At 34.6% G+C, this 21,555-nt stretch overlaps 1 protein-coding gene across 1 annotated transcript; it reads right to left on the reverse strand.

Moving 5' to 3' along the window:
* Positions 1–12,841: 12,841 nt before the first annotated feature.
* Positions 12,842–21,460, reverse strand: itfg2 (integrin alpha FG-GAP repeat containing 2). Its single transcript, XM_058773787.1, has 12 exons — positions 21,229–21,460; positions 20,952–21,047; positions 20,817–20,858; positions 19,456–19,630; positions 19,233–19,372; positions 19,008–19,156; positions 18,830–18,924; positions 17,622–17,675; positions 17,217–17,308; positions 16,900–17,017; positions 14,390–14,563; positions 12,842–12,991 (listed from the first exon to the last, which is right to left on the reverse strand). Exons 1-12 carry the CDS (start codon positions 21,322–21,324, stop codon positions 12,912–12,914), a joined length of 1,311 nt encoding a protein of 436 aa, XP_058629770.1. The 5' UTR covers positions 21,325–21,460; the 3' UTR covers positions 12,842–12,911.
* Positions 21,461–21,555: the final 95 nt, after the last annotated feature.

The raw sequence follows: 21,555 nt of genomic DNA on the forward strand, positions 1-21,555 counted from the left end.
TCTGATGATGGAGGGAAACGATGTTCCCACAACCATACAGAGCCACATGGGATGACATCATTGACCCTCTGCTGAGGGCAGGCTGCTCCTGTTCCAACCAGCATGAAGACTGAAAACATAGCCCAAAATGATCACAGTCTAAAAAATATAAAATCCACCAATTCTTTTAAAAAGCAATGGAACGATACTCTAATATATTAATATATAATATTTAGAATTTTTTTTCTTAATAAAATGAACATATCTATCTCTCTATACATGTATATGTATATATATGTATATATCAAAAAAATACATTAAATGATATTTAAATTATATTATAATAATTATTTAATTTTTATATTTTCCATGTTTTGCAAAGTACTGGCCACAGTAAAACCTCATTATTTCACTCTTCATAATTCTATATTAAACCTTAAATACGTTCTAACTGAAAGATTTTTTTTCTGCTATAATGTAACAAGCCATACAGGATGGGTAAAATAATATCAGACAATGGTGTCACAGCATCTATGTCGCACTTTTTACAATCCGCAAAGTCATCCCTAAATTATTTTCCACCGAAAAACTGTTTCATTCAGATATATGTCTACTAAATGCCTTTTTGTGGAGATTTATGCAAAATCACTTTATAAGCACATTTGCTACAGCATAACAAGACAACGGTGATGTATAAGACTCGGTTCATCTGTTCATGACCACGTCGCACGCTGTGCCCCATGATGCCTTTCTGTCACATCCAGTGATGACTTCATAATGAAAGCTAATCCTGTCGAGTCTCAGTGCCACAGAAGAGAACAAAATGCTTTTTGTTTTTATTATTCAGGCAGTGCTCACACAGAGATGGGCTCTGCTGCTTTATAACCCACTGTGCAACGGGGGGCCTGTGGCGTTTTCTTCTGACTCAGTGAACATGCCACATCCTGTCACAGTTTTAAAAGACACGTCTTATCGTACAGGCGCACTAAAAAGGCGCGGATTTACAGAACAACAGTGTAACCTCTGACACGTAGTTGTAGGAATGCAAAATTTACAAGAAAGAGTATCTGGTGTTAATGCAAACTCTTGCAAAGATTTTAATTACATTGTAATATACATATATACATACACACACACACACACACACATATACAGTGCACAGCATAAATGAGTACACCCCCTCTAAAACTTAAAGTCAGCAATTTCTCTTTACTTATATGACATGTTAGGGTTCTTTGGAGATATAATGTTCCATCAAGCCTGCTTGATCAATTACCAAAGAAGAATGTCAAAATTATTCAGCAAAATAAGATTTTCTTATCAAAGTGATAAAATGTTGTGTTGCAAAAATGAGTACACCCTCCTGAAAGTTACTAAATAAAAAAAAAAAAAAAAAAGTGTATAGGTTTAAGGCTATTTTAGATCAACAGGTACATTTATTGAACCAAAACTTTTAAAGACCAGTAATTTCCTGACAATTAAGTGTTATATAGCCCACTGAATCATACTCGGACTTAATGCTGGCAGCAGTGGAAACACTTGGGAGAGAACTGTCAGGTGACTTATTTCTTAGCATAAAACAGGACAATGGTACAAGAGGAATACCAAATTATTGTTTTAAGTGTGAAAATACAGCAGTAGTAGCACCGACATTCAAAAACAATGGACTTGTGACAAGGCTCCTGAAATAATCAAGTCTTCACTTTAAGTTTTCATTTAGTGGTGAGTGAATTTTTGCTAGAAAAAGAGCAGGAGAAATAACATGCAAGTGTCTCAGAGCCGGCAAAAGCTATGAAAAAAGTGACACTTTATCTCACAGAGTATGACGCAGCCTGCAGAAGTGACATGCATGGTTGTTGCCACCACTAGAATTACCTACTGTGGCCAAAGCAAAATAAACTCATTTAACCTCTTCCAAGGACCTTATTTACAAAATAGAGACTTCTGGGAATTCACACTCTGGTCTCAAGAGACTAAGTCAATCATTTCGGATCCAAAAGCATCCAAAATGTTCTGGTGTTGCTAGAGGAGGAGTACAGTGAGAAGTGCTTGGTACCCACAGTGACGTTCAGTGGTAGTAAAGCTTTTATATAGGGATGAATGAGTGCTGAAGGTTTGAGGGAGTTGTGCTTTATCAACGCTGTCATGAATTCACACACTATTGTGTGATGTAATACAAAAACTTGAAACAGAAGATGCTACCCTCCCCTCATTCCCTGCATTATTGGGCATTTTTTCAGCATGACAATGAAGATATTCATTCTCCCAAGGTGAAAATCCTTCAGTGGACATGTATTTCGCTCAATCTTAACGCTCTTGAGCAGCTGTGGGGGATTCTGTAGAGACGAGCTGAGCAAAACTCCCCATGAAAGACCAGAGCATTCAAGGAGGTCGTCCTCCAGGAGTTAAACAGGACAGATGTGAAAATTTGTCATGAACTTGTACGCTCAGTGACAAGAAGGGTCAGAGCAGTATACTTAAACTTCTGGAGGACATATTAAGTACTAGAATATTATACATTTGCTGAATTAAATCTATTGTGTACTCATTTCTGCAATCCTTCATTTAAATAAAATTGGCTAATTTACTTATCTTACAGAAAATATTGGCATATATTTTATTGTTTTTATTAAGTATGTTTAATACAGTTAAATTTTGCCATCTTTCCATTAATTATATTAGTAATCATTAAGAAAATAAATATTTTATATTTATTCAGAGGAGGTGTACTCATTTATGCTGTGCATTGTATATGTGTATATATATATATATATACACATATACAATGTATATATATATATATATATATATATATATATATATATATATATATATTATAATATTGTTCACATAACAGTCAAAATAAATGAAATGAATGAAACTCTAGTAACACGCTAACATGCATAAAATTTACTACTGGTTTTCCCAATACATCTATAATACTATCTACTTAAAATACAAAGAATATTAAATTAACATATTATTTTCAAAATGTTTATTTACTTATAAATGTTTGTCTCTCTCTCTCTATATATATATACATGCTAACATGTTAACATGCATAGAATTCACTATTGGTTATAGAATCACAATACAACTGCAGAATATACATTTTAATTTAATTTATAAATATATTTTAATATTAATAATATAAATAAATAATTTTAAATAGTAATTTAATTTATATATGTATATTAATAAATATTCTTAAAATGTATATTAAGACAAAATATACTTAAAATATAATAAATATTGCACATTAATTACAATACATTTTAGACAGACAGACAGACAGACAGACAGAAAGATTCTTAAAGTAATTAAACATTAGTAACATGCTGATTTATTCACTGAATCAACAGACAAGATACTTTTTGTATGGCAGTTATTTAAAACGTGAACAGGAAATTCCCTATGGAATGCAGCAGATGTATGAGACTAAGAGGCAAGGAATGAGCTTCCTCACAGTACACAGGTGGGGTCAGGGGTGAAGCTTTGATTGACAGCTTGATAGAAAACCACAGAAATAAACAGAACAGTGCGTGGGCAGTCTGCCAGCCCCTTCTCGACACCAATCCCATCCACCTTCAAAGGCGTTGTGATATTTCCGTCCCCTTGCCGAGCTCTCCGCACAGGGATCGGGAAAAATCCACCAAGTGTGCAGGTGGAAAGAGAAGCATTGATTAGAGCCAAAGACTCGCATGCATGGCATGCTGGACACCAGTTTTGCAAGTCCAACATGAAGTGAAGAAGGAATAAAGAAGGAAAGGGCATCTTCCTGTCCGTAATGAACAGTTTTCACAGAATCACAGCGGAAGGACCACAGCGGTGTTTAATATCAAGATCTAATGAGCTTTGCACCTCTAACGGCACAAGCGATGGAGGAACGCATTAAATAGCAACCCCGCTGCCAGCGGGATAAACATAGGGGCTTATTAAAACTGCCATTTGTGTTTCCATCGACAGGAGTGCCTCTGAGGGGGCTGATGAGATGCTAGAATGAGGGACTATTAGGACCAGCGCTAGAGGAGTTAAGTCTCCATTAAGAAAATGGCAGGAAATGGAGAACGAAGAGGCCGGCGTGTGGAGCATCTTGAAGATACCGCCTCGCTGTCAATCAACGGGCTGGAATACCTCTCTGTCACGCACGGATGCAAGGGAGGAAGACAGACACCGGCATTAGTTACAGGGATTTGGAGAGGCATAATCTTTCATGGTTCACTCCCTTCCCACCATGATCAGAAGTGACTGGGTTAGAAGAGGCCAGCGGTATTCGCCGGGGGCTCTTCTATTGCACATATAATTATGAAATGGGTTTATGGAAGATAAACACATTTAATGTAAATGACCCTGATGTGAACAAAATAAGAATAGGAGGGTTAAGACAAGATGACTTTGGACCACTTTGCCAAAGCTGATATCATGGAGGACTTTTCGCACTTGATTAACATAATTCTGGGTTATCTGGTTTCATTTTTCTGTGCAGATTTTATGAGGTTAATAACAAGAACAGCACGTGAGGAGCAAGTAACATGTTTTAATAAGTGCCTGTTCATTTGTTCCAATAATCTTCACCTCTTCTGCGGCTCTCAAATCAAATACTGTATAAGTAGGTTTGAGGACATTATGATTAGTTACACGAACCAATGATATTTGTTTGATGTTGAATTATGATACTGATGTCCAACCTGAGGTAGAAGCTTGATTTGAGCATAATTTGATTTGAGAGATGCAGCAGAAGTAACAATAAGTGAAGAAGCTGGGAATACCTGGAAAATACACTCAAAAAAATAATTGGGTCTAAATTGACATTTTATGTAATTCAATTGCATAACTATTTTCCATCCATTTAGATTACATAGTTTTAACATAAACAAATCAATAAACTTAATGTGACTAATATGCATTAGTCATACGTGAATGAAACGATTTATGTAATAGTTCACAGCAAAGTCCCCACACTGCTCAGTGTTCATGTGTTTCCACACTACAGAGTGTTAAAGTAGAACTGAAGCAGTGTTGGAGTTAAGAAGATAATTATGTGATGATTGATCATTAATGATGAACACCTGCTGTTATCAAGAAGAATCACCCGAAGGAAAGAGAAACACAAGAACTACAACTGACTTCAGCCACAGATGAAGAAATCAACTGAAAGAAAAGAAGACATTAAATTCTTTAAGACCAGATTGACTTTATTTCTGTCAGACTTCTAGAGAAGCTCTTATTGAGAATTAACAGAGGTTTAGATGCTTTATTGTTTTGTTTGAAATCACCATCAAAGAGACCAGTGTTGCCTTTTGTTGGGCTCTTGACCCTTGACATTTTGGTGTTAATATTGCACTGGTTGTTTTAATTGTGTGTTCATATAAAACACACTTAGCTTAGCCAACAAAGTCAAGAAAAAAAAGAGTTGTGGGCAGATATTCCACTGACCTCATTTCAAGTCCAGTATCTGATTATATAGATGTTGTATTGCTTTAGATATTTTTTTTACAGCTTCAGATCTAGCAGTATTGTAAAAATCAGATAATTTGAATAATTTACAAATCACTTTGTGCACAGAAAGTTTTCATCTGCAGCAATACAAAGACCACAGACATCAAGAATCAGTGTATGAATCTCAACAATGGTGACAGTCAACAAAATGCTTCATGCTGCAATGCATGCTGGGTACCAGCATAGTACAAGACTCTCCCAGGTATCCCAGCATGCATTGCAGCATGAATAAACAATGAAGCTGAATTGTCTGATTATTTTCTTTTATTCTTACTATTTTATTTTACGTTTGCTATTTTAGTTGTGATTTTTTTAGTAGCTTGTTTTGTGATGTTTAGAGTTTTATCTGAATATTTTGTTGACTGTCACCGTTGTTGAGATTAATACACTGATGTCTGTGGTCTTTGTGTTTCTTCAGATGAAAACTTTTTGTGCACAAAGTGATTTGTAAATTATTCAAATTATCAGATATTTACAATACTACTAGATCTGAAACAATAAATAAATGCTAAAGCAATACAACATCCATATAATCAGATATTGGACTTGAAATGAGGTCGGTGGATAATTTTCCCACAACTCTTTTTCACTTGGCTTTGGTGGCTAAGCCAAAAAAAAAAAAAATAAAATAAAGTCAATCTGATGCTGTTTGTGAAGCTGTTTAATCAGATCTTGAGAGATTTAATGTCTTCTTTTATTTCAGTTGATTTCTTCGTCTGTGGCTGAAGTCAGTTGTAGTTCTTGTGTTTGTCTTTGCTTCGGTGATTCTGCTTGTTAACAGCAGCTGTTCATCATTAATGATCAATCATCACATAATTATCTCCTTAAATCCAACACTGCTTCAATTCTACTTTAACACTCTGTAGTGTGGAAACACATGAACACTGAGCAGTGTGGGGAATTTGCTGTGAACTATTACATAAATCGTACCTGTTTCATTCACGTTTGACTGATGCATATTAATCACATTAAGTTTATTGATTTGTTTATGTTAAAACTATGTAATCTAAATGGATGTAAAATTGTTATGCAATTGAATTACATAAAATGTCAATTTAGACCCAATCATTTCTTTGAGTGTAGAGCAAACCCTGTTACCTCACAATTATAAGTAGAATAGTTTTAAGATAATGGGTTACTATTTGTCTAATTCAGAGTACATAATTTTTGATAATGCCAGTCTTTTTACTCCAGACTTTACATGATCCTTCATAAATCAGTCCAATATGCTGATTTGGTCCTCAAGAAAATGTCTTATTATTATCAATGTTTAAAACAGCTGTGCTGCTTAATATTTTGGTCACGCTTTATTTTAAGGTCTAATTCTTGCTATTAACAAACCATTAACTACAACTTTTGCCTCAGTAAACACCTTATTTGCTGCTTATTAATAGTTAGTAAGGTAGTTGTTAATTTTAGGCATTGGGTAGGGATTATGGATCTGCTTTATAATACTAATAAACAGCCAATATGTTAATAATAGGCATGCTAATAAGCAACTAGTTAATAGTGAGAATTGGTCCCTACACTAAAGTGTTACCAATATTTTTGTGGAAACCATGATGACTAGAATAGAATTTGAGATTGATGAATAGAATTTAAAATAATAATCTTTTGTAACATTATAAATGTATTTGTCATTTTTGATCAATTCAAATGCCCTTGCTGAACAAAAGTATTTTCAAACAGTAGTGTACACATTTTCTGTTAATTCTACATTGGCAATATAAACCTAAAAATTAAAGACCCATTTGCATTCCTCATTACATTTCAACAAGACTAAACCGTAATAAATGAGCAAGTATATGCCGCTGAGTCATAAGACCCAGCAAAATTTAAATTATGTACAATCAATTACATGAGTCACATTCAAGCACCACAGACAGGAGACGTTCATTGATGCAATTAACCTTGATGTATTACAAACGGCATCAGCATGAACACAAACACATGAAGACACACTCGCACCAATACAAGTCCTTGTATTATGTGCAAATAGGCCAAAGGGCCTCTGGAGAGCTCAGCTCTTGGCTGTCAGTTGCCATAGTCTGACAACCCAGGACTACTCCCTCTAGCTTTAACCAAATCTGGCACACCATTCTGGAGACCAGTGCAAAGACAGCAGACCTGTTTTTTTTTTTTACTCTTTTCCAGTAGCTTCCCCAGGAGCATTCAATTCATCTTCACAAAGTAATCTTCTCTGACCCCTTTTGGCCCACTCAAACGGTTTTGAAATGAAAGCAAATTGTGCTGTGCCCCGAAAAATTGAAATGATGTGTAGCTACGTGGCACAAGAGTCTCTTGAGCCTCTGTGGTGGAATTCACACAAAAACACTTTCAAAAGAGCAGCATCTGGCATAGTCTGAGGGGTTTTTACTACCTTTTCAGAAAAAAAAAATTGTACAAAAGATGTTATTAGGGCAGCACCTTTCAAAAGGTACTAATATGCTACATTTAGGTATTAATATTTACACTTTAGGTACCAATATGTACCTTTAAGGTATCAGTATGCACCCTTTAGGGGTAAATAAGGTACATAAGTTTAACTTTTAAAAAGGTACAGCACAGCTTTTGTACCTTTTTTTTTGAAAGTGAATATGACGTTGAGCTTAGCAGTATTGGCCAATATTATTATACTTCGTCACATACAGACACTACATATAAATCTGTTTTTTTAGTATGTTGTGAATTAGTCAAACTACATGAGAATACATAGCAACATTTGAACACTGCAACATAATTGCCGGAATTTTGTTAGACCTAATCAAACAAAAACATGTAGCCTAATACACATCAAAATAATAATTGAACATTTGTGTAGGATATAGGCTAAGCTAACATGCTAATTTGAACATACATTATATGCCAACAGGCTAATTTGAACATTAATAGGCCAAGCTAACAGACTCATTTATCTATTTGCGTAGGGTATTGTCTAAGCTAAAATGCTAATTTGAGCAATAGTGTGGGGGTACAGCTAAGCTAAGTGTCTAAATTCAATATCTGCAAAGTGCACTAAGCTGACAGGCTAATTTGACCAATTACGTAAGGTGTAGGCTAAGCTAAAATGTTAATTTGAATGTTTGTGAGGGGTCTAGCTAAGCTAAAACATTTGTGGAAAGTATAGGCTAAGCTAACAGGCTAATTTAAACATTTGCATATGTTATAGGCTTAGCTAACATGTGGTTAACCAGGGGCCTGTACCATGATGGTGGCTGAACAAACTCAAGGGTTACAGGATTAGTTTTGAGTTGACAAAACCAAACCAGTCCAATCCGGCTTTGTTGGTACCATGAAGCTGATCATCAACTTTCTCTGTCAACTCAGGCTTGATCCTGAGTTAATGGAGCACGTGCACATGAAAGTGTGACATCAGTAATGAGCAGCCAATCACATGCCTTGAAACTATGATTCACTTCTTGAGAGAAAGTCAGTGCTAAGATTAAAAGATTGAACAATATGAATAATTTAAACACATTTACACAGCACGATCATGAAACGATCTGTCCATGAAAGAGGAAAACATAAATAAAACATCTTACCATATAAGTGCAAGTAAATGTTGTAAAGTTAGTTTAAAGAGTTGATAATATTTATAGGTATAAAAACACTTAATCTAAGCTCAAATGTAGTCATGTTTAAAGCTATTGATTCTAAAACCTATTTATATTGCATATTATCTACATGTTTACATTGATTTTAAATAAAAGCTTAATAATTACTATTAAACTAAACTGGCTTGTGTAATGGATTAAGGGTATAATAATTATATAAATAATATAAAATAATTATAAAAAATAATCATCTCTAAAAATCAGATGATTTTATATTTGAAAATGTTTTGCTATGTAGCGTCATTCAATTTGGAGTAAGAGAAACTGGAGGAGTGGCTTTATTACCTCAGAGATGTCACTTTGCTTGAAGCTGATTGGACAAATTTCGGTTTGAGATCTCTAAACCAGAACATAACCTGCCCCGGAGCAGGTTAGCTGTGGAGTGTAAGTTACTATGGCGATGAACACTGCTAAAAGCCAAACCAGTTTCATGGTACCTAATACCCAGAGTTGGTGCAAACTAAACTGAAACTTACCTGGCTAGCCAGCTAAACCGGCTTCATGGTACAGGCCCCAGGAAAACCAATGCTAACTGAAAAAAACAAACAATAAAGAATGAGAAAGTTTGTAAACGTATTTAATAATGTTCTATTTATTTATTTTAATTTCACTATTGTGTTGGTTCTTTGCTGTTCTTTGTAAATCTAAAATGTAAGCCTACATCAGACATTTTTTCAGACATTGAATAGAGCACCCATTGACAGTTGTTTCAGCCAATGGCTGACAACATTTTTCCTGGCACTTATCCGTAAATATAGCATTCATCAGATGATCGCTGGTTGGAATGGTGCATTCTGGGAATTTATGAGGAATGTTTTACTGCACTGGAATGATTTTGACAACGGTACAGTTCTAGAAAAGGTCAACTCCCTGGGAAGTGCACTTTGGATTGAGACACCCATAGACGTTATAAAGGATTCTCAGTGTAAATGACAGGAGTTGTTTGCTTTTCTTTGCGCAAATACACAATCACTAACACCTGAAACCTCTAACAAACTCAGACACACACACACACACACAGACACCCTGCTGAAGCCTGCAGCACAAACAAACTCTCAAACTTTCATATTTTGGCCGAGGAGACTCCCATGGGTGGTCTGTTCCCAGGGTCAGCAATCTGCTGGCTCCACATCAGCTAGTGTTTTGTCCAATGTTTTCTTACAGCTGGGCAGCGAGTTCAGTTCACACAGAATTAATCAAATACGCCTCCCATTTAGAAGTCATGATGATAGTTTCCATGCTAAAAACTAAAAACTATCAATAACACAAGCCAAAGCCACCACGGACTTCACATGTCAAATAATGCCACTAAATTCACAGTGTGACCCTGAGGAGTAGGTTTCGCTGATGGCCACTGTGCCCATATATGGTAAAACAGGAAGTAGCTTTGACAAGACCTACGAGTGCTGACCATTCACGTCTTTTTCCTACTCTGCACTTTTAAGGGAAAACCATTTTGTGCATGGCTTTTTTAGGTGGCCGAGGGATCAAATTAAATTCCATTCTCTGTTGTCATATTTCTTACAATAGATTAATAGTAGCTTAAATACACACACCATTAGATGATGCACACATAAATTTCTTCCTTACTAATAGTTTTATATAGAAAATGAATAGTACTTTTCGAAAAAATATTGTTTGAAATCATAAACATCATGTTTTATTTTACATGGAGTGGGTCGCCTCACGGGGGCTTCCATTTTGAAATCACAAGACCAATGTTGTTATTGTTGACTAAAATGAAAACTATTAAAATTTGTTTTCAGTAATTGAAATAAAGTTGAAATAAAATAAAATATAAATACTTTAAACTTAAATCTTGAATGAAAATTAGACGATGGCTTGGCAACTAACTGAAATAAGTGATTTTAAGGTTGAAAGACTAAAATTACTAAAACTGAAAAAAGTAAATACATTTTTACCTAACTAGTAATATTAAAAATGAATAAAAATGACAAAAACATATAACAAATTTACTTAAGCTTAAAAGAAAATATAGCTTATGAAAAATATAGCTTATAAAAAAATAAAGCTAATTTAACAAAATATTAATATTAAATAATACTAATAAATACTATTTAATAAAATAAAAAAAATCACTTTATTTATTTAGTTTGTTTTGTTTTTTGGTACTAATTTTGTTTATTATTATTATTATTATTAAATATAATCAATTATAATGATAAAATAAATTCTTTTTTTTTTCTTTTCGTTTTGAGAGATTGTTAGGGTATACTGATAATTGTTTGTGATGTTTTTGTCAATAACTTTTGATGGAGAAATCCTAATGGTAAAAGCCAAATAAACACATTAAGTTTATACTTTCCGGTGTTCAATAATAATCAGTTTAATTCACTTTCACAAAATTCTCAGTTGTTGACCGCCAGTGTGTGAACTCTTGAAAGGGTAAAGCCGTCTTTGTGTTCAGTGAAGTACATAAGCTGTGTCTGGAGAACTCATAAATCCTCAGTGTTGTGCGGTGAACTGCAGATACGCCTCAAGGGCAGACACACATGGGACTGACAATGTTTCAGTACAACTGAATTTGCAGACACAGACATACGCTTCAGCCTGTCCTCCCTCCTCAGCAGCAAGAAACGCCATAATGCATGATGACACCTGAACCCAACATTGCTCCTGCCCTGAAGTAAACACACACAAACACAAAAAGCTGAAATCAATGTGTCTTCCTCTACTCCCTAAAGCAAAGTATCTTCATAATGCATCGATAATGCATGAAGCTCCACAGGCTCAGAGCAGGTGGTGGGACACTGAATCCTCCCCCTGGGCTTCTCCTACATTACAGACACAAGGTTTCCACTCTTTCCCTGGATTCCTGGCTATTACTCATCACCTGGAGTTATACATCGCTCAGTAATAATCAATACCTCTAAAACTGAAACTACATGAATCTTTCTATTACACAGTACCTTTTGAACTATGTAAACACTTCTCTGTGTTGAGAAGTATTTCTTTAAAAGACTTTCAGAAAGTGTCTGGTTAAGCTCAGACATTCCAACTTGATTAATTATTTACAAAATGACAAGAAATTTAACAGGGTGGAACCTAAAAATAAAGAGCTAAAGTTAGACATCGGGCAGTGAGGGATTGAAAACTAGCTTACGTCTTTTTTTATTTTTATTATTTTAATTATTTAAAATTGCTTTCTGTAATCTTATTAAATGTACAGAATGTTTTAAAATGAAGTAAACCCAATTAACAAAACAACAAAGATTCAATCTATTGCTAATACAGATGTTTGTGCTGTTGTTTTACCATCATAATGATGCCACTTCCTTGTCACAAAAAATGTTAATAAGGCACATTACAAAAGAATAACAAAATGTATAAGGAAATTATGTTAAAGATATGGTAAAAATAAAAAGGTAAATATATATAATCATACTTATAATTTATGTATTATTATACGGAATTAAGTTATTAATTTAAAAAAGTTATATAGTACTATACCACTTAATTATATAACTTTCTGAATTTAAATCAATATATATATATATATATATATGTATAATGGGATTTTTAAATAAATCAGCTTACCATTTATGTAATGTAACATACTGTATAACAATATAATTATTTTGTGAGGAATTATGAAAAAAGGTAAAACTGCATGTATTCCACCAATTTCAATACAACCTCCTGATCAAAGTGGCTCCAAACCGTCTGCGAGGAAACAGTGACAAATGAATGAACTGAAAAGCAATATTAGCAAATGACAGACAAAGACACAGAGGAAATATCCTGATTTTATTAAAAGTCTATTTACAGAAATGAAGAGTCGTGTTCATGAGTTGTGATTCATTCTGTGTCGTCTTTCGCTATGTTCCCGTAGAGCACATCTCCAATGAGTTTCCGAACTGCCACTGTATCACTGATATCTGTAAGGTGCACAAACACACACACCAAGAGTTTTTATGCCCATTTGGTGATGATTCTCAGCTTTCCTGCAGGATGCAAAACACTGAAGATGGTGTAGAAACAAACCAAAGCATATTTCAAGCCAGCATGTGTGCGTACGTGGGTGTGTTATGAATAGAAATGTGCCGAAAGCACTGCGTAAATTACTTATAAATTCAAAAAATGAGCACGAACTTAGCCCTTTTTGTTGTCAGAATCCATTTTAGACTCATCTAAGATATTTTGGAAATGCCACGACACGAGGAACATTCATCAGAGCTCCAAAAAGCCTTAATACTAATTCATGCCTCCTAATGCTTTTTAAAATATCCCTCTGAATACATTTGCATAAAATAGTTCTTTTACAGATTCAGTAAAATTAAACTAAAACAAACTCTCCAATTTACTACTACTTAATATTTGATAAGCCCATAATTTTTAAATGTACTCTCTGGGAATTAAAAACTAAGTAATTAACCTAGAAATAAATAAATCTGTTAAACATTCCAAAATTGACTACAAGTATATGTAATGTAATGTAATGTAATAGAAAAAAAGGATAGAAACAAATAAATACTTAGTACTCATTTATTGCTAAAAACATTGACCTTATGTGCCTCGTTTGGCATGAGTCTCCACCTACAAGTTTATCCTACAATCATCACAAATCGTGTAACCAACTATACCTCTCACCTCCAGGCGTTCAGAGCGGCTGCGTCCCGTGGCACGGTAAGCTAATCACGCTTTGAAAATCACGTTGTGGGAGCACATCAGACTCAGAAGATGAATAATTAACAGTGGCCCCAGGAAGTCAAGCTGGCTTTTCATTAACAACTGTGCATGTGGCAGGAGTCTGAGTGAGCAGAATGACCTGACCCCCTTCGGCCCAGTCAAACGCTTTCAAATAAGAAGACAAATTGTGCCGTGTCTCAAGAAATTGAAATGATGTGGCACAAGAACACGAGTTCAAGAGTCTCTTAAGCCTCTGCGGTGGAATTCGCACTTAAACACTTTCAGAAGAACGACATCTGTGCCGGGTTATTTTTACACCAGAGATCTTTTTTGTATGACAGTTTGCCATTTTACACAGTAAAATTCTAGACTAGAGTTCAAAGCAAAATTAGTATTGATTCATAATATCATCTCTCTTAACCAGTCATAGTTTCAACACTAAAATGCATGCGTTTCATAACTATATAATGGCATTCGCTTTGTAGATGTGTGTTTACTACTCACAATTTTGATTTTGTACAGTTATAAATGTGTTCAGAAATTTGTCTTCGCTTATACATCCTATTCTTTCCCCGGCTCCTCCAGATGGTGATTGTGAGCAATGTCAAGCTCTACGAACAATCACACACAGACAGACGTCCACTCACCCACTCCCAGTCTGTGAAGCAGGTCTGGATACTCGGGTCTCTCTTCCAGCACACTCAGCAGGTTGGTGGGCTCCATCCTCTCCAGCTCCACCCTCCAATACACATAGATCTTATGGTTAAAGCTCACGTAGACCAGGCAGGGGCTGTTTGTCCCATCTTTACACGCATACTGGCCTAATGGAGAAAATAAAAGCATGATAAAGACAACATATTACATTAAAGACTATGGGCCAGATTAAACCATGCGAATAAATGGGAGTAAAAATCCCATAAAAGCAGCAACGGGAGTGGAAATTTCTACAGGTGATCTACTGACAATTCGCATATTAAAGGATGCAGATGCAGACGCAGCCAGATCGTTTCCATAATGACCAACACAATCTACCAAGACCAAATGTGACCCTGGACCACAAAACCAGTCATAAGGGTCATTTTTTTTAAAATTGAGATTTATACATCATCTGAAAGCTGAATACATAAGTATGGTTTGTTAGGATCGGACAATATTTGGCCGAGATGCAACTATTTGAAAATCTGGAATCTGAGGGTGCAAAAAAATTAAAATATTGAGAAAATCACCTTTAAAGTTGTCCAAATTAAGTTCTTAGCAATGCATATTACTAATCAGAAATTAAGTTTTGATATATTTACGGTAGGAAATTTACAAAATATCTTCATGGAACATGATCTTTACTTAATATCCTAATGATTTTTGGCATAAAAGAAAAATCGATAATTTTGGCCCATACAATGTATTGTTGGCTATTGCTACAAATATACCCCACCGACTTAAGACTGGTTTTGTGGTCCAGGGTCACAAATTAGCAACTATCGCATTCATGTTGTTGAGCGAAAAATCAGTTAAGACAAGCTTTTTTGGGTATTAAATAATGGCGCAAATATTAGTAAATTGACTACTACAAATCTCAGCATATCACACTGATTTATTTAAATGCTCTCTTCCCAAAAATATTGTGTCTGAAAAGGAAACTCCTACAAATGCATATGAAATATAACGTGAGTCACAAAAATAACCATGTCCATGTCTTTTCATTGCTATTTTTTTTTACTGCATGTAATACTAGTAAAGAAAGTTTTTTTTTTAATTCCAGGGTTTACTCTGATGCAAGCTGTTAGTAAATACGGCCCTATATTACTATGTCAAAAAATATAAAATAATAGTGTTTAAATAACTTACATTTTATAAATATAAAATTTAATTAATTATTTAATTTAACATAATATTTTTATTGTATAAACACTAAATTTAACAAAAATTTATCCTTGTTCTGTACTGCCTACATGTAAATGTAAGGAAATAAATGTAAAGGTTACTGTTGCTTACCACCACCAATATAACATGAACATGGTCGTGTGGTAGACACTGATAGCTATTTGAGTTAGCAACACCTGTTGCTTAATGTTTAAATTGGACAAAAACCATAGTATCAAATATGCAAATTTATGCAAAAGCTCTGTTTACTATACTTGCTAATATAAAAACATCGATCAACACGTTTCAAGCTGATAAGCTTGAATGAATGCTTATTCAATCAAACTACACCTCTGCATTTTTGTTTACACTTCTAAATGGAAATTACCAATCAGGAATTCACTAGGGTTGCATGGACAAGGCCACGTAACGTTTCACACGGTGTCTGATCTGTTTAGCATTAGAATATGTTTTTCTCTGGAGAGACCTTGCGTGAAAGCACAGCACCTCTCCTCGACATTCCCATCATACAGCAGACTCACAGAGACTGGGGCTGAATTTTAATGAGCGCACACTGTCTCCACATTTGCTTTCTGCATTTTCACAAGACGACAATGAAGACACAGGTGTATGAGCTGATAAACACTATACGTACTGTGTGAGGCTTTGTTGTACACGAGTCAGTGCCTGAATGCAAGTCATGATGCTTTTGTGTGCAACACATCTCCCCATCAATTTAATCCTCTTAATGCAACAATTTCAATACATCACCGATGTGCACCACAATGAGAAAAAGAGAGCGGGGAAAAAGGTGAGAAAAAGAACAGGAAGGTGCAAGCAGAAGTGAAAGAGAGAGCTACAGAAATAACAAACTGATATTTCCCACCCTGCTGGTTCTTTATTAACATATATTTATATTAAGAGAAAAATAGTCTTTCTGTTCTTAGTTTTAAGCATTACTCACATTACGCAGTTTTTAAAGAAACTTTTAAAGGAAAAAAAAGTTTTATAGAAATATATTCATTACATTTAAGTGCTCACGTTCATATAAATACACTTAGTTTACGATTGTTAAGTTTAAAATGAATACTATTTATTTTGAAGTGTAATTTACTCTCGTGTAATTTTCAGCAGCCATTTCTCCAGTCTTCAGTGTCACATGATCATTTAGAAATCATTCTATGCTGATTTGGTGCTCAGTTATTATCTTATTATTCAGTTTAAAGGGGAGTACGATCACAAAATGCTGATGGATATGGTAAGATTCAACCTGATAAAGACCATAAGAGAAGCTCACCAGCACAGAATGCGTTCACATTTTCATCAAACTGGAAGCGGACCACCACACGTGCATGATCGATGATGTACGTTTGGCCGTCCCAAGCACAGGCCACCACTTCCTCTCTCCCATCACCCTGAATAAATGCACAAAAACTATAAAACACATCAGGTAGAGCAGCTTTTTGAAACATGTTCATAGAAAAGCTCTAGCATCATTCCTTTGCTGATGAAACTTGGTTTGATATTTTGTATGTAATGCAATAATATATAAAGATATTTTAAGTGTCATTAAACATTGACTTAAATAGTTTTTGGTGCTATCATCACACTTACAGTGACATCCAGCTTCTGGAGGGCAAAAAGCTGGTGATCCACTTGCACAGACCACAAGAGCTTCTCAGAGCTGTCCATAAGCTTCAGCGTTCCTGAAACACCACCGTTCAATGAAAAACAACAACAGCTAACCAATCGATAACATCAATCCACTGCTGTCCAAACAAAAAAATACTATGGCTGAATTTGTGCTTTGTAACTGAGTGGCCATGGAGAAAGACGTGAAGAACAAGCCTACACTTTTAGAGTGAAAAAGCCAATCTTCATACACACCTGAGCCCAGAGTGACCAAAATCTCTCCTGTGGAAAAACACAGCGTGTGCTTTGGTCTGTCACACTGGGCTCATGTTCTCCCCACACCAAATAATCCTTGACATGAGGTGCTGGACTAATTTCTGGACTCACCGTCTAGAGTGCAAAGAGCAAACAAGCCACCTTTAGACGAATCATCCTTAGAACCTACAGAAAACAAAAACAAGATCCTTTATAAGGTTTGCTGAAACTGTGAAAATGATTTGTGATTAGTGATGGACCAATATTAAAATAAAAAACATCTTAATTTAAATACATTACATACACAATTTCATTTTTACATTTTATTAAAATATAAACTAAAATGGCATAATTTGATTTATATTATTTATTTAGTTTGATATAAAATTGTAAAAATATTAAATAATTATATATAAAACGATTTAATATAATTAAATAGGGCTGTCAAATCAATTAATCATGATTAATCGCATCCAAAACAAAAGTCTGTTTACATGATATGTATATTGTGTTTATATATTATGGTTTATACTGTATTATATATACACATACAATTATAAATTACATATATTTCTTAAAATATACAATATATACACACACACACAGTAGACACACATTGTGTACACACAAACTTTTATTTTCGAAGTGATTAATCACGATTAATCAATTTGACTAAATTGAATATGAATAAAATAATATAAATGTATTATATAAACACAATGTTTTTTATTAAAACACATAAATAATTTAAAATGTATATATACCGGTTTTTTTATTATTTTATTATTATTTTCATGCCAATAAGCGATAAATGTGGCCATTAATTAAGTTCAAATTATTTCATATTTCAGTAAATTAAAAATAACATATTAAAAGCAAAAATCAATGGTTTTTAATGCTACAAGTGAATTTAGGTATCACAACATTATATACAGAATGAAAAATGGATATTCATTTTGAGATTTGCTAAAGCTTTTTCAAGATAAAATTAAATGTTAACTGTTAAATGACAGCAAATCCAAAAAGAGTTAATTAGCCTGAACAATCACACATCAAATTATGACTAATAAAATGAAACTGATTCAAAAAATGAAATTATTTCAATAACCAACATGGTACCAATATGCTGTGAATCCCTATTCATGACAGTGTTGAAATGTTTATTTTTGTGGTGAGCCAGTGAAAATGTTGGCAAAGTAAGCAAAAATCTGAACTACTACTGACTGAGTCTTATTATTTAATCTGCATACTTTATTCTACCAGCTGCAAAGTTTTTAAGGATATGCGTGCTGCATGTGTAGTATGCAAACTAAATGTGTGACAGCATGCTTTCTCAGTACCTCTGCGAATGCTGCCTATCAAATGAGTGGACACGTTCTTGTTATGGATGCGTCCAGTGGTAAGATGAAGGACGACATCTCTGGAAGGAGCCTCCCTGTTTACACATACACAAGCTGAGGTATTCCAAAAGCCAGTTCTGCTCTTTAGCACTGCTAATACTCATTGTGATATTCTCACCTGCAAGGAGTTGCTGTGTTTTCATCCCCAGGTCCTGCAGCGCCCTCTTGTGTCCAAGAGCACATCAGAATCGCATAGCCACAGCCGGGCTGAGACACCATTAGTTCAGGTAGACCTTCTGGACTTGGGTTTACCGAGAGACTGTCAACCTGGTCGAAGCGCATAAAAAGGCTGTAATCATTTGACTTCATGTTGACATTATGTTTGATGCATCTAGATCAGTACCTGACCCTCCAGAAGCCATTTCTTCAGTAAGACCAGCTGACCAGAGCTCAAATCCGAAGCATCAGAGGGGTCCTCCCACCTGAACGCCCGCACCACCCGGTCCGTGTAGCCAACAACAAGCTCACAGCGCCCGTCTCCGTCTTATAAGTGTACAAACACTTCACTATTTGCATGAATTAAAAAGGTTTAGAAATTGTTGAGTACGTCATATGCAAATCCTCACCGATATCACTGATGAGCATCACTTTGGTATTGGCGGGGATGTGCTGGGTGTAACTGGGCTTCTGCTCGTCCCCGATCGAACCGTCGTGCTGACTCGAGGAGTCTGACTTGGCTGCAGCAGCACTGATATCAAACAGGTGAAACCAGCCCTCCGCACCCACCGCCACAACAAAGTTCTGCCAAGCAGAAAGGCAGGTTACAAATGTAAAAGTGTGACTCCTCCCCAATGCACCATGGCATTTTCTGAATTTAGTGGCATTATGAATGGTGAATCTAGAGGGTCATGGCAAAAATGGAAATTAATAAATAAATAAATATTGATCATTAATTATAAATTATATTCATCAATTATATAAATTAATTGACCATATTAAAATATTTTTAAAAATCTTGGAAATATTAAATATATATATAGATTTATTTTTTGGTGTGAATTATATACAATTAATCATACCACAGATTTAAGATATTAGGATACTGTAATAAGATATATAAGATATTAACAGTAATAGTATTAGTATCTATGGGTCTCATTCCCTTACTGAGATCTGATGACTCAGTCAATGAAGAAAAGCCTTAATCAATTAAATAAATAAATAATAACAATAAAAACATAATTATATTTATAAAATATTACTTATATATTATTGCTGTCAAACGATTAATAGCGATTAATTGCATCCAAAATAAAAGTTTGTTTACATAATATGTGTGTACTGTGTATATTCTGTATATTTATTATGTATATATAAATACAAACACATGCATGTATATATTTAAGAAAAACATGTTATGTTTATATATTAAACATTTATATAGATATATATAACGTTATATAATATAAATGTATATACATATAAATATTTTCCAATATATACTGTATGTGTGTGTATTTATATATACGTAATAAACACAGCACACATACATATATTATGTAAATAAAAACTTTGATTTTTGATGTGATTAATCGCGATTAATCATTTGACAGCATTATTATATATACATATAAATAATACAGATTAATGAGGATGATTATTAATATTGTATAATATTTATTGGGTGATTCAGTCATAAAACCTTAAGGGAAAAGGCAGTGTGCACACCAAAAAATTATACCAAATTTTAAATTATTCAACTGAAGATTCACAATAAAGCAATAAAGAAAACATCAAAGTGTACTAACAAAACTGTAACTGTGCACAAAAAAAGCAAAGGTTTCAGTCGATCTTGGACTATCTCCCAGTATTAATACAGTATTCATAGAGTAATACCATGGTTTTATCATCTAAAACCATCATTATACCATGGTACCAGCACGTTTTTTTTTTGTAAAGGTAAAAAGAGAGAGTAAGAGAATCTTACCCTTCCTTTGTTGCAAACATCTCCCACTCCTACACATGTTAACTAGGAATAAAAACAGCATCATTCATTTTTACAATCAAATCAAGACATCATTCATTATTTATAAATTCCCAACTGTAAGGTCGTGCTCCTCACCATGCCCACACATGTCCGCGTGATCCAGGGCTTACAGTCATCATTTTTATAAATGTACAGCTTCCCACTACTGTCTCCCACCACCAGCTCATTCAACTGCAAAAAACAAACAAACATATGAGTAACCTCATGCACAAAAATTTAGGCTACTGTAACATACACTAGTAGTTAGTTGACAGACACCTGGTAATTACAGTATGATGATAAACTGAGCCATTTTAACTCACATCTGTCACACATACACACACGCACGCACACACACACACTAGGAACTTACTGAGTCGTTATCTGCATCTCCAAGACAGATAGCGTGAGGAAAGATTGTGCCTGTGAAGTCCAAACTCACGCGCTGCACATAACTGACCGAGCGCATGGCCTCTCAGCTCCACACACTGTAGACTAACGATTAAAATATATTAAACTGCAGTTAAGACGAATCATTTTTCAGCTGCACTTCCCATCCAGTACAAACAAATGCACGTGACCGGGCTTCATTTCAAAATAAAAGTCCGCGTTTGTGACCTGACCCTGAGTCAGCAAACGTACCATTCAAATGTTTGAGTCAGTAAAATAAAATAAGTAAATAAATACATATTTTTATTCA

Source organism: Onychostoma macrolepis, chromosome 04 (genome assembly GCF_012432095.1).
Source record: "Onychostoma macrolepis isolate SWU-2019 chromosome 04, ASM1243209v1, whole genome shotgun sequence".
Taxonomy (NCBI): Eukaryota; Metazoa; Chordata; class Actinopteri; order Cypriniformes; family Cyprinidae; genus Onychostoma; species Onychostoma macrolepis.

Excerpts from the sequence above, each read along its gene's own strand:
- itfg2 (XM_058773787.1), bottom strand. The coding sequence starts at position 21,324 with ATGCGCTCGGTCAGTTATGTGCAGCGCGTGAGTTTGGACTTCACAGGC. Across the intron at positions 21,048-21,228 it reads GAGATGCAGATAACGACTCA|TTGAATGAGCTGGTGGTGGG; the intron begins GTAAGTTCCTAG and ends TGTTTTTTGCAG. Across the intron at positions 18,925-19,007 it reads AACACAGCAACTCCTTGCAG|GGAGGCTCCTTCCAGAGATG; the intron begins GTGAGAATATCA and ends ATGTGTAAACAG.